The sequence below is a fragment of the Megascapheus bottae genome, chromosome 2, assembly GCF_031878675.1.
Source record: "Megascapheus bottae isolate mThoBot1 chromosome 2, mThoBot2.hap1, whole genome shotgun sequence".
Taxonomy (NCBI): domain Eukaryota; kingdom Metazoa; phylum Chordata; class Mammalia; order Rodentia; family Geomyidae; genus Megascapheus; species Megascapheus bottae.
Window position 1 is genome coordinate 57,337,514 of NC_143510.1, and position 14,296 is coordinate 57,351,809.

The 14,296-nt window shown below is 41.4% G+C and overlaps 1 protein-coding gene across 1 annotated transcript; it reads right to left on the reverse strand.

The window, feature by feature from the left end:
- Nucleotides 1-1,127: 1,127 nt before the first annotated feature.
- Nucleotides 1,128-8,196, reverse strand: Avpr1a (arginine vasopressin receptor 1A). Its single transcript, XM_090327910.1, has 2 exons — nt 6,580-8,196; nt 1,128-4,331 (listed from the first exon to the last, which is right to left on the reverse strand). Exons 1-2 carry the CDS (start codon nt 7,565-7,567, stop codon nt 4,045-4,047), a joined length of 1,275 nt encoding a protein of 424 aa, XP_090184036.1. The 5' UTR covers nt 7,568-8,196; the 3' UTR covers nt 1,128-4,044.
- Between the last annotated feature and the right edge of the window lie 6,100 nt (nt 8,197-14,296).

Genomic DNA, 14,296 nt, shown 5'->3' on the forward strand with positions numbered 1-14,296 from the left:
CACTCATCAACTGAGGGGCATCTGGGGTGGTTCCATATCTTTGCTATGGCAAATAGTGCTGCAATGAACACCATTGTACTGGTGGCTTTAGTATGTCCTTGTTTCTGGACTTTTGGTAAATGCCAAGGAGTGGGATTTCTGGGACACAGAGGAGCTCTATGTTTAGTCTTTTGGAGGAATCGCCATACTGCTTTCCATAGTGGTTGAACGAGTTTACACTCCCATCAACAATGGGCTCTACATTTTTTACTTAAATTAGCTGATGTTAAACCATAATCAAGGCGAATCCTCTAATATTTACTCTCCTGTGTTAATTTGTTAACAAGGGTCGTAGTGACTAGTACTGTATGGCCACCTGTGGAGGGGAAAGGCCTCTAGAATGGGGAGATGCAATGGGCTGCTTAGGCACTCCTGGGACTGGTCCTTAGATGGCGCTGCCCTGGGCTCACTCTAAATAGAGCTGTTATCTACAATATAATAATCTACAAGCTGCTTCCCTCCTTCAAGTGCATGAGCTTATATGTAGGCTCTCTTTCTCCTGTGATGACATCTCATTATATTATAGTAAAGCAAACAATGGGAGCTGTAACTTAAAACTTCCAAAGTCCAAATAAGTGATTGAAATACAGGTTTTAGAATCTTGAAAAAAAAAGTGAACCTTGAAGCTAAATGGACTGTTTTACTTGTGTTTACCAGGTGGGCATTGTGGTTCTTAACCACGAGTGTGTCTCCATTCTAGGAGCTGCAATACATTTGAAAGAGTACTGCGTGCCATGAAAATTACTTGAATGTTTCCTCTAAAACCAAAACAATCACAGTATAGGCCTTATTGGGTAAGGAGAACAGTTCTATATAAGGTCACGTATATAGTTGACCCAATAATTTCATTAATTTTCTGGTGTGTGTCTGTGTGTGTTGTATATTTCTGTTGTATTTTTTGCTTAGAAGAGCTACTAGTTTTCATTATAAAAACTTAATTAAACCTATCATTTCATGACAGTTTGAGACCAGTAAGCATTCAATAAATGTTTGCTTCACAGTTACATATCAATTTGTTTTCAAAACAAATTTTCAGAACACAAAGCCACGTATCTTTTACATTTAAAATACAATGTCCCAAGTTAACCTTTAATATATACTTTAAATCTTTTATTTATTTTCAGTCATTTTATGCTTATCAATCATGCAACAGATCACTTTCTTCAGACAGATGGATTTTTATCATATTCCTAATACTCACAGTGAAGATACTAATATTGTGTATTTGCAGAAACTAGCACAGAAAATCCGATGAGATAAAATAAGGTAATGCAACACATATACTTGTAACTGTAAGCCTTCATCAAGTATCATATCTCAGGTCTTCACTTTGGTCAAGAAAAGGAAAGCTTCCCTTCCCCAAACATTTTTCCTTAGGCCTCCAGATTGCTTCCATCTAAAGTAGACACAGCTCATCCAACTTGAAACGTTGGGTTATATGAATACTATTTCTAGGCACATAACATTAAGAGTTTAGAACTGGATAGATTATTTTCTTTGTCTAAATCACAAAGAATAATATCATTATTTTCAGTTGACCACATCCTGACCTTCTCATGTCTCTCCACCTATTTCCAGCTGTCTCATGCTCTGGTTAATTTAAAACAAGAAAACAAAGAAGAGGTCGATGGTATATCTTACGTTCAGAAATGTCCCAGAAATAAAGATCAAATAGGATTGCTTTACCTGATGATATATGCCAACATTTTAAAACAGAATCTACCAAAGAATCATAGGATTGCTGTTTGGGAAATGGATTTGGAAAAAGTGAGCTCACTTTTATTCGAATCCAAAAGACTGTCATTTTTGAATCATCTATAAGCAATTGTTCCAAAGGCTGACTACCTAGCAGAGACAGGATTGTGGTTGTGCTATTCTAACTCAAATAATAAAAAAAACAATTATATTAATTGAAAGCCCTTTAAAGCACATATTTGTTATTTTTACTCAATGTGGCGGGGGTTTTTTTTGCCCCAGGTAGACTTGTGGGTGTGGGGGAGGGGAGGTGGTGCTGGGAATTGAACTCAGGTCCTTGGGTAAGATAGACAAGTAATTTTCCACTTAGCTGCCTTCTAGCACTATTTGTTATTTTTAGATAAAGAATTCTAAAGAACATTTGAAAATATTTTTAATATATCACCCTGGGAGAGTTTGGAACGGTAGGAAAATGAAGAGGAGGAAAGTAGATAGGTCCAATTCATAGCCTTTTATCTCTAAATGGAGAAAGAAACCCAACAATATCATTACATACAACACCTCCTCTAAGATGAAAAATATTTATGGTGCATTCTTAAACCATTGCATCTCTAAGAACTTGCCAGACAAAATAGCTAGGAGAACAAAACAATTCATCATGAGAATGAAAAAAAAAGTAACATCAAGGGCTCAAAGATTGTCGTAATTTCTATTTGGAAATTAAAAGAAATGAATGCTCTTGGCTGTTGTTTGTGTACCCACACTGAAAAGAAAGCAAGTTCTACCATTATGTTGGAAAACTTCAGTCATTCAAGAGAAGTCAATCTCAGTGGTTGCTGGCAGGGCTTTGCAATAAATCAGCAGATCTATATTTAAATTTTAGGATTTTATATCCCAGACATGAAACAAACAATTCTAGTTAATGAAAAACAAGTGAGGGGAAAATAAAAGCTGTACAATTCTGAAGGTCTTAAGAGTATAATGAAAGTGATCGCTGGTATATGTACAGCATACCTTTCTACAGTTCTCTTCACACACTGAATTTGCTTTAGTCCTCTGACACTCCTGTGAGTTGTGACTGATTCCATGGTAGAGTCAAGAAAATGGACTTTGTATATATTTTTTTTGCCATTCCTGGGCTTAAGCTCAGGGCCTGAGGACTGTCCTTGGACTTTCTCAAGGCTAGAACTCTACCACTTGAGCCTCAGCATGCTAGGCAAGCACTCTACCACTAGGCCAAACTCCAGCCCCAAAATGGATTTTGTATTTTTAAGAAACATATCCGAAGTGGTATACTTGGGAGTGAAGGAATCTCAAGAGGATATAGAGCAATTCTTTTGTCACCTATCTTTGCCTCCCCTCATACCTGCATCCTCTCTACTCTGAAACTGTCGAGTTAGACACGGTAGGAGTATTTCTATCTCACACATTCACTAATCTTTGAATCTGGATTCACCAAACATGAACAGAATATAGCACAGAACACTGTGCTACACCAGTCAAATATGTTTAAAATGTTCAAGAGAAAATAGACTGATGACCTTAGGCAATCGGGTTATAGAAAAGCTAACATGCCTTGCACAAATCTGACCTTAGAAAAATCTTGCAAGTGGAAAGAAAAAGCATTTAACTGTCTTGGACAGTGACATTGTCTCTAACATGCAGCAACTTAATAATGATATATTTTTACAGCCAGTGAACTGCAAAGAACCTAAAGAGGGTACTGCCAATTATCAAGTTGTCATTTTACATCAACGGTATTGTTTAAAGTGTTACAGAATGTTCACGCTGAACTCATCACCTCCTGAACAATACATTTCTCAAATCTCTTGCCAGGAACCCAGTGGCTAATTACATTTGGAGTTGCATTTGATCAAGAATAAGTTGATTTTATTTGATGGAAGCATAATTTCTCTGACATCTCTACTAAAGCATGAGTTCACATTGTTTAGAAATAGTGTATCTATGACCCTTCAACCAAACAAGCCTTACTTATGACCTAAGTCAAAATATCAAACAAACCAACCACAAAATATAAAGTCCGGGTGGCTATGAATTTTTCCCATAGAAACAGAACTCTGGTTGTATTTCTAGAACTCAGTCTACATATTTCAGTGTGATATGTTTGCATTTACATTCCACATGGCATGGTTCATAGTTCTTGGTCATGGAGACATGGAAAACACAATAGAAACAAGTCTTATACCCAGTGAGTTGATGTCTGCTTGTCTGATGCATTGTGATTTCCAGCTGGATTCAGCAAATGAATCAAACTGTCAGTGATAAGAGTCAGGTTGCCTGAGTATGGGCTCAGGTTGACACAGGAATGAATTTGATGGACTTGGAAGATTTGGGTGAGTCCTTCCACGTGCCAGTACTGTTGGTCGGACTTCGGTTGTTGGAGTAAGAATTCTGTCTTCTGCTCATACTGTCGGTATCTTCCTTGTGGAATTGTTGCTTCATATTTTGGCAGCATGGAAAGCTTTGCACACAGTCTTGCAGAAGGTGGCCACTGAAAAACATGTATATCCAGGGATTGCAGCAACTATTCAAGGATGCTAGTAAAGCCGTAATGGTGATGGAAGGATTTTCTGAATCTGTATGAAAAACACACAAAGAGATGATCAAAGTAAGAAGTCAAACACAGTATAAACTCATTTCCCTAAGGACTAAAGAGGGGAAATAAGTTACTAGAAAAGAAAATATAAAATAGTAAGATATTGTGTTTATCAGTCAGAGAAATGGTTGTTATTTGGAAGTTGTTGATATTTTTATAAAATGATTGGAGTGAATAAAAGTGCTTTTAAACCATGTCCAAAACAGTTGAATAAAATTTCAAAAGGGAATTTGAAGAGGGTAAAGCTATGAAAACATTCATTTAAAACATATACATACTCCCCTTTCCCCAGGGACAACTGCTAATAGAAAAAAACATTTACACAGTGGTTTACAATTTCATGGATTTCAAGTCTCTAATTACAAATACTATTTTGTGTTCATCCTCTGGTAAAAGTATAACATGATGTATTATGTTTAGTAGTTTTAAAGTTTTAAACTTTGGGCAAGTACTTTCAATTTGAAAACTTTATTGAATAGAAGAATTGCAGCAAGCTTTCGTTGTTTTCTGCGGATAATTACACAAGTTGCTGGTTTTAAGGAGAAGATCATCTTTGTGGCTCAAATTATAGTAAGACCAGCTTAAGAACTTACAAGTAAGAACTTGCAGGAGGATTACAAAATATTTTATGCTAATTAGCATTAGTAAGCTGTATAAGTATCACAACTTTTCAGTGAAACTATTCTACTCATTATATACTTACAAAATATCATCATTGAACATTCACATTTGCTTGACCAGCTTATAAATGTGGCATTCTCACCACAGTATGGAAGAATGAATTACATATTGCTTCCACTTTTTCTTTCTATGTGCTGTTAAAGACAATTGTGGCCTATGGCTATAATAAAAACAAGAGAAATATTCAACACATCTAGGTACAAGTGCATTAGTAATTGGGTATAAATCCCAATACAAAAGACTCAATTTTTAAAATTTGGTTGTCAATAATAGAAGTTTCTAAAAATCAAGAAAGCCAGGACATGATAAATTAAAGAAAAAAAAACATGGTTATCCATCGTCTTTGCCATTAGTGGCAATACATCATACAAGAACCTTTGTTTACATCAACTTCATGCACCAATATTTTATTTATAAATAAAACTCCCAAGATGTATCATAGATCTATCCAGTCTCAATAATAAAACATAAGAGATGACTTCTCCCTGATGCCTGTATTTTCAGGGAACTTGCTATTAAAAATATTTCTGCAATAGATTGGGTGTGGGAAAAAACCTTTTTCTTACTGAAATGAAATTAAGCATAGGAAATTTCTAGTAAGTCTTGGTGGAATTAGTTTTTTTTTTATTTCTAGCTTTGAAGGAACTAAAACGAAACATACTACTACTACTATGTGTAGAGAAAATTCTCGGTAAACTCTATTACAAGATTTGTATTGGTGTGAGTCATAAGTGGCCAAATTAATACTGAAAGGCTAAGGTGTTAGTTTAATAAGTCAGCTTATTCATAGACCTTCTCTAAAACAGCAGGAGAAACAAATTATCATTGATAGAAAGACTGAAAGAACATAATGAGTACACAGATCTACTTATTAAAACAACCGCCCTTGTACAACTGAGGTCAACAAACAATTTAAACAAGAAAGAAGCATGCACTAACTGCTAATTTAGAATTCCTGACTTATTAAGCTCTTTCGCCATATCCCCAATAAACTATGCCTATCTTGCCTATCTTTCCCCTTGGAGAATTTCTATACAATTACTTATGATACTTTTTGTAATCTATCAAGAAGTTAGTCATGGCAGTAAAAATACGTCCCTGAGTCTCCTGAAACTCAAATGTAGGATATGCATACAGTAACTAGTTATTTGGCAAAAAAAAAAAAGAGTCCCTATTCTGTTTTTTTTTTTTCTTTTTAAGAGAATGGGGGATTCCAGGAACTTATTTCCTGATTTGTAGTCTTAGGACATTGTATTGTACAACTGTGTCCACTGCGCAAACCCTGAATCATAATGTCTATCGCATCTAGAGTGAAGGCTCTAGGAATTTCACATTTTTACCTTTTGCCACTTTCTCCCAATGACACTCTTAGGCATGCCAAGGTGAAGACCGTGCAATTGCCCTGTCTCTCTTTGCCTTTTGTCTGTCTGTCTGTCTGTCTGTCTGTCTGTCTGTCTGTCTGTCTGTCTGTCTGTTGGCCAGCCGGCCCGCCCTCTCCCCCCCCCCCCAGGCTTCCTTCCCTGCCCCTGGCCTGGCGGGGCCCCTACCGGTCCAGACGAACTGCTCATCCCAGACCGACCACATCTGGATGAGGAAGAAAGGCGCCCAGCAGAGGATGTAAGCCGTCACGATCACGAAGGTCATCTTCACGGTGCGGATCTTGGCGCGGGAGATGGTCTTGACGCTGCTGACGCACGGGGCCACCAGGAGCCCCTGGTGGAGGGCGCGGCCCGCGGCCCCCGCGCGCTCCGCCCGGCGCGAGGCCGTCTTTCCGCGGACATTGCGCCAGATGTGGTAGCAGATGAAGCCGTAGCACGTCCCCAAGATGACCACGGGGGCCACGAAGATGCCGCTGGTCATCCACGTCACGTAGGCGCGGGTCCCCCAGGGCTGGATGAAGGTGGCCCAGCAGTCCCGAGCCTTGGTGACATTGTTCACCTCGATCATGGAGAAGATGAAGTACTGGGGCGTGCTGAGCACCAAGCTCAGCACCCAGGAGGCGGCGATCATGAGGCGCGAGCGGCGAGCGGGCTGCTGCAGGGTCTTGAGCGGGTGGCACACGGCGATGTAGCGGTCGGCGGTCATGACCACCAGCATGTAGGCCGACGCGAACATGGCGAACACCTGCAGGTGCTTCACCACGCGGCACAGCCAGTCGGGCCCGCGGAAGCGGTAGGTGATGTCCCAGCACAGCTGCGGTAACACCTGGAAGAACGCCACCGCCAGGTCGGCCAGGCTGAGGTGGCCGATGAAGAGGTGCATGCGGGAAGTCTTGCGCTGGGTGCGGCGCAGAGCCAGCAGCACGCTGCTATTGCCCAGGACCGCCACCACGAATGTCACCGCCAGCACCGCGATCTCCAGCTTGGCCAGCTCCTCGTTGCGCACGTCCCCCGGCGGTCCTCCGCCGCCGCCTTCCCCGCGCCCTTCGCTCTCCTGGCTGGCGTTCGCACCCTCGGCGGCTACAGGCCACCAGCGGCTCAAGTTGCCCTCGGCCCCCACGTCGGAGCCTCCTCCGGAGAAACCCATGCTTCGCATGCGGTGGCCCGGGACACACGGGCTGGGGGACCCCTCGGCGACCGTGGACTTGGGGTGTGTGTGTGGGGGTCTCCGTGCCAAGCGCGCTGCCCTTCTTGCGCTTGCTGGGATCTGCGCTCCCTCCTTTCTGCGTCCCACCTGCCCTGAGAGCGGCTCTCAGTCTGGTGCTCCCCTCCCCTCTCCCCGGCTTTGCAACTGCAGCAATGCGCTCCGAAAGACTGGACTCCAAACTCGATTGCTTCTGCGGGGCTTGGCTTCCTCTCGTCCTACTGGCTGGAGACGGTTCGGGCCTCCCTCCCGCCTAGCCCCTCCCCGTCCCCGCCGGCCATTTGTCCTCTTTTCCTGGCTGCTGCCAGGGTGCGGGCTGGGAGAGGCAGCGGTTCCTCCGCCCCGAAGGCGGGGTCCAGGGGCTCTCCCGCTCTTCTCTTCCCCCAAACTTGGAGTCTTGGGTGTGTCTCGCCTCCTCCGAGCGCTTCAGTTTTCTCAAACCTCCATCAGCCACCGGAACTGCACGTTTGACTTCAACAGGTGCTGTAAACACGGGCCAGAGGGATCTGGAGTTCCCCCACGCACGTGCGCGCCCGCGCCTGAGCCCGGCGCCCTGCCTTCCACCCTCCAGCCCCAGCTGCGTCTTGGATCTGTTTGTCCCTGGACAGCCACAGTGTGGGTGATTTTATTTCTAAGGCAATGACATGTCTCCTCCCCCCCCCCCGCCCCGCCCCGTGTCAGGGACGTCTGGGTGTTGTGATTTGTCACTCGACTTTCCTTTATGGACTTGTCACACTCGGCCCTTTGCTGGTGGTGCGCGCCACCAAACGTGTCTCCAGGCTTTCCTGACGCACGGTGGTGACTGGAGACCAAGAAAGTGTTCCTTAAACAAGGTTCCCGGTGTTTCTTCAGAAAGCCCGATTCCTACAGCAGTGATGGCGGGAACGGGGTCGCATCAGTCCTTGGAGACTCCATCATGTTGACATCTCTTGAGCTGCAAGGCTAGGCCAAGGCAGTACTGACCAGGGCCCGACCTCCAGGCGCCTGCGCTCCAAGGAGAGGCAGAGGAATATCTCCGGGTGCAAAAGAGGAGCTAGGAAAGAAGGGGGAAACGACGCCTTCCCATTAATTATTTACTTTGGATAGCAGCAGGAGCCCTGCCAGGCACCCTAGGAAAGGGCAGGGATGTGGTCCCTTTTTTTTCACTTTAGTGAAGGCATGCTTCTACCTACCTCAAGGGGGAGCTGTTTCTTGGCTGGTTTTATTTTACCAGGAAAGAACTTTATATATGTATCTGCAGACCTGACTACCAGTCAGACGTCTGTATATGGTGACTATGATACAAATTCGATCGTCTCAGAAGCAAAAGCTTTCTGAAATGAAGGTCAAAACCAAACCCCAAAGATTCTCTGCGGTGCAGTGCTGTTGTACGTGCACTTTGCTTTCTGCCATCCAGTTCATCCCCAAGGGTGCTCACATGAAGAGTCTCTGGACTTGAATTCTGCATTTGCTTCACTGTGGCTGTATTATATAGGCATGGGGGAAAGTGTCTGCTCTTTTTACTTGTGAGGGTTATTGGAAGCATCAAACCCGACCATGTGGGGTGGGGGAGGGGCGACCTGAAATATGATTCTGTGCGGCTTACGCAGGCTTATTATCTCCAAGATATGTAGAAGGTTACGACGATTCAATGAGGGTGAAGCAGTATAAGGTTCGCAGGTCTAATCATTTGGAAAAAAAATATGCCAAGAACTTGGATCATAGTCAGTGACTCAGAGAGGTGACCTTCTATCAAGATGCACATTATTTGAGTCTCTAATTAAAAAAATAATGTTGATGAGACCTATTGTCCCCGAGCGTTGTAAAACTGGTTCATGGGGCCAAAGCCCGATGAGTTTTCAGACGTTGGGTCCAGACACAAATGGAAACAGGCAAGAGAATCTGGGGTGCAGACCCACCAAAGTTTATTTTAGTGTTCTCAGTCCAGAGAGCCTGTGTGGATTCTCAGGAAGTCATCTAGACAATATGATCTAATAACTAAACTGTACTCACATATTTTATTTGTATAGTCTGTTGAATTACATTAATTAGTGCAACTGGAAGATATTATTTTCCACTGACAGTATTAATTACTTATACACATGCTTATATATATGCTCAAAACATATATGCATATATGCATCTGTGTATAAATCTGTGTATCTCTGCATTTATGTATCTATCATACTTCTCCATCTGTCAAGTATTCATCACTCTGAGGGGCACCATATAGCTTAGAAAACAGAAAAACCTGCTGCTGGTTCCAAAACCAGTTCCTTTCTAGCCCCTGTAGTATTTTTAATTATTAGGTACAGTATCCAAAAGAAAACAAGTCCATTGTAGTACAAACTTAGTATTTATGTATCACTGGACCTACCATGCCATTCCCTTGAGAGGGTATATAAACTGCCATGTTAAAAGGGAGAAACATTAGTCAGTATTTGCTATGGCATCCTGAGCTTTTTCTTAGAGGCAGAGATCCAAGGTAGAAGGTGTCATGTCCAAGCCTTGTTTCAAGCAGGGTCTATATGGGTATATTTTTACTAGCTGAGTGACTTTATTTTAATGTTTTTATTTATTTATTGCTATTATACAGTTGATATACAGAGGAATACAGTTACATGAATCAGGTAATGAGTGCAATTTCTGTTTCTCTCTTCCAGTTTTCCCTCCTATCACCACCTACAAAATATACAGTTCATTTTCTACGTAGTATCTCGTGGGTACCACTGTTGTATTTTTTCACCCTTGTTCCACCTTTTCTGTGCCCCCTTACCGTCCCAAATATAAACAAACTAACAAATAAGATAAAAGTAAAAGAAAACAAAAACAGCAATAATGGCAACTAACAAATGTCTGTTTTCTTTTCTTGGAATTCATTTAATAAAATATTACTTTATATGGTTATATGAACATGGTTTTTGAGCCTTTGTCAATCACTCCTATGTATCTCCTCCTTTGGCCTTAATGTGTAAATGTCTTATTTTTAATCTTTGAACTTCACATTTTTCATCTGCAAAACCTTGGTGATGAAACATAATGCAGTTACTACAAAAATTACACCAGTCATTGTTGAAGTTTTTGACATTTCATAAGTGTTTAAGATATTCATTTCTGTTGTTTTCAAATACAGAATCCTCCATGTTACCTGCTATTTTGCCATGGAAATTTTCCCTTCCAATTAAAACACACCCTCAAGTTTCTTATTTTCAACGGAAGCTATTGATCTATTTTCCATGGGAGAAAAGTCCTCTGATCAAATTCATGGGCGGAGGGCTGAGTGTACATGCCATCCTCTTCTGGTAAATTATTCATTAAAAGATTTTAAAAGTTCAGAAAACAAACCTGATGCCTTTTATCAGTGTTTCCCAGTGTCATCTGACTTCATCTTTACACTTTCCCCTTAGAATTATCATGAACTGATTGATGCCAGCAGCTGACACCTGTAATTTATGAGGAGCGTAGGCCACTCAGGAGGCTGAGATCTGAAGATCATTGTTTAAAGATAGCCTGGACAGAAAGTCCAAGAGACTCTTACCTCTCATAAACTAACAAAAAACTGGAAGTGGAGTAATACATCAAGTGGTTGAGCCTGTCTGGAAAAAAAAAATCTGAGAAACGATACCAAGATCCTGAGTTCAAACCCTAGTACTGGTGTACACACGAGCATACATGCACAGACACAATAGTGATGATTACAGTACAGGAAAAATGAGCACAATTGTAACAGTCCTGAGTAAAAGGATCCAATGTCCAAAATGTTTGTGGATTGTCACTGGACTTGCAAGTCAGAAAATTGGAGGTTTAGGTCAAATTGCATCTATTTTTTCTAGTTCTAGGAACCCCCATGTAATACATTAGGTGTGTTTTAGCATATTAATGTATAATTTTATGGACTATTTAACACACCCTACTTCCTCCTCTCCTTAGGTTGTAAGTGTCCTTCCTTTTCCCTAGAAATGGAAGAATTAAGTATTCTGTTGGGAGCCAGAGTGGAATCAAACTGTACCTTGACTTGCATCAGACGATGGCTTTATTGTCTTATTGCTTTCTGGCCCTATTCTATGTAAATGACCTGAGAATTACCATATGAATGTAACACCTGGAGGTTCCCTGGGTCAGGAGGAGGGAAGAAGGGGGAGTGGAAAATAAACGCGGCACTCTCGGCAGTCTTTGCCTGGACTGCGGACATCCCGGACCCGGTGTGTCTGTCTCTCTTCTTTTTCTTCCTAGTCCTTGTCCCCTATTTCAGGAACCCCAATCTGCGAACCCTGGTTTGCTGCTGGTTAGCCCCGGCAGTATTCTATATTATCTGCATGCCTATTTTGCCTCCATAGCTTACAGTGGCTGCTACCCCTTCAAGTTTAAATTAGTAACAATGCTATTGCAAGCCCCAGCAAACTTCTTTTGCATTTCTCTGCCCTAGGTCTTGAGCTGCTAGACAGGATGTAATAATGACTAATATTTATAAACCGCATTGTACTGGCTCAAGTGCCTTACAAGTATTACTTCAATGGTTCCATGAAGGATGCATTGCTGCTATTCTCCTTCACATTTGAAGAGATAAAAGCACAGAAAGGTGACACACCAGTCACTTTAACAGAAGCAAACCGTTTTAGAAGATTTTTTCTAGTCCTGGGATTTAAACATGGGGGGTTAAGTGCTGTCTCTGAGCTTCTTTTGCTCTCTACCACTTGAGCCACAGTGCCACTTCTAGTTTTCTGTGTATGTGGTACTGAGGAATTGAACCCAGGGCTTCATGCATGCTAGGCAAGCACTTTACCACTAAGACACATTCCCAGCCCATTAGCCGTTTGTCTCTTAACCATGACCTCATACTGCCTTATGTGTGTTTCACAATTCTGGACCTTACAGATCCTTATTGGCTCTTTAACATACATTTCATGGTCTTTTACTCTTTCAGACTAGAATGTTCTGTAGTATTTGTACTTGTTCCTTTATTCTCTTTTTTTCTGAACTAGGGATTGGACTCGGGGCTTCATATTTGCTGGGCAGATGTTCTACCATTTCAGCCTTGCTTTATATATCTTTGGTTTTCTTTTTGGCAAGAGAATTACAAGACATTAAGGCAAGAGAAGGAAGAATCATAATAGTAGTAGTAGTAGCAAGAGCAGTAGTAATAGATAATATGAACATTTATAAATGTCGATTGAGCTCTTATGTCATGATCTAAGTGCCTTAAATGAATTTTCACTTAGTCTTTGAGATAATTTTTAAATGAACTGTATATAAGGATGGTTATTATTTCCCAATTTACAGATGAATAAGCAACTTAACCAAAACCACAGGGTTCCAAGCCACTCAGCAAGAGCCACATATAGGCCCATTTGAAGTTAAATAAATAGTTTATTTTCTATGCCCACTGCTTTCCACACATATCACAGCACCTAACACATCTTTGCAGAATGAATGTGTAGACAAGTATTGCAATCGGAATTGCTTTCCAAGTATTATATGAATATAAAAGAAAGAGGATCGGAGGAAGAAGCAATGAGTCTGAGTTGAGTTGAGTTTAAGAACTGTTCTCCTTTGAAACCAATGTGCCCGTTGGAGTTCCTGCAAATTCACTGTTAGTACCTTTGGCAGTCTACTAGAATTTGGTCATCATCAATATTCTCATCTATTTCTTTTAACCCACACCCCTAATTTTTGTTTTTCTTTTCTTTTTTTGTTGATTGTGGGGCTTGAACTCAGAGTTTGGGTGCCATCCCTGAGTTCTTCTGCTCAAGGCTAACACTACCACTTTGAGCCACAGTGCCCCTTCCAGTTTTTGAGTGGTCTTACTGTGACTTTTGTACCCAGGCTGGCTTCAAATGGTGATATTCAGATCTTAGCCTCTCAAGCAGTTGGGATGATAGGCATGAGTCCCCTGGACCAGGCCCTCACTTTTCTTAATATTCTATGTTATACATTGATTTCTTGTTTGAATTCTCACCCCTTCTCCTCTTTATCCACTCTTTCCCTTTTTTCTGACCCTCATGCCTTTGCTGAATGCTTCAACAATTTCTCAAATCTTCTTTATCTTGCACCAAAATATGGAATATGCTACATTTTACTTTTTACTAGGATTTTCATGGTGATAATTGCCTATTTCTAATTTATCCTTGGATGAAGTAGACATGTTGTTGCAGAAGAAACTCAGCCTATTTGTGCAGTAACCTCAATGAATAATGTCCACATCCCAAGAATTCATTTCTCTTAGTATATTTATGACATGGATGTAAAATATAATTGGCTTGAAATATCTGGGGGCATTACCTAAATGTTTTCTAGTAGTCTTTTATCTGACAATGTTCTGTGATTATATGGTAAATGCAGTGGATGATATAACAATAAAGATGCTGTCATTACCATCTCATAAGGATTGGCAAACAATTAGAGAGAAGGGACTTCTTACATGGATATCACAAGCAAAAAGGAAGAATGAACATGTTCAGAGAAAGCTCCCAAGCTCTCTGTGTAACCTTGTATTTATTTGATTAGCTAGTCTTTCCCATAAATCCTTCAAATGAGAGCACAGCGGGGCTGGCATCTTGGTTTTGGCCTTGTAAGGCCCTCCACGGTGAATCAAGTTGGGCAATGCCAAACTTTTTTGATCTTCTGAACTCTGAGATACTTATTGTGTTACATCATTGCATCAATCATCATTGCTTATGCAACAGTGGAAAATTAATAGCTTGG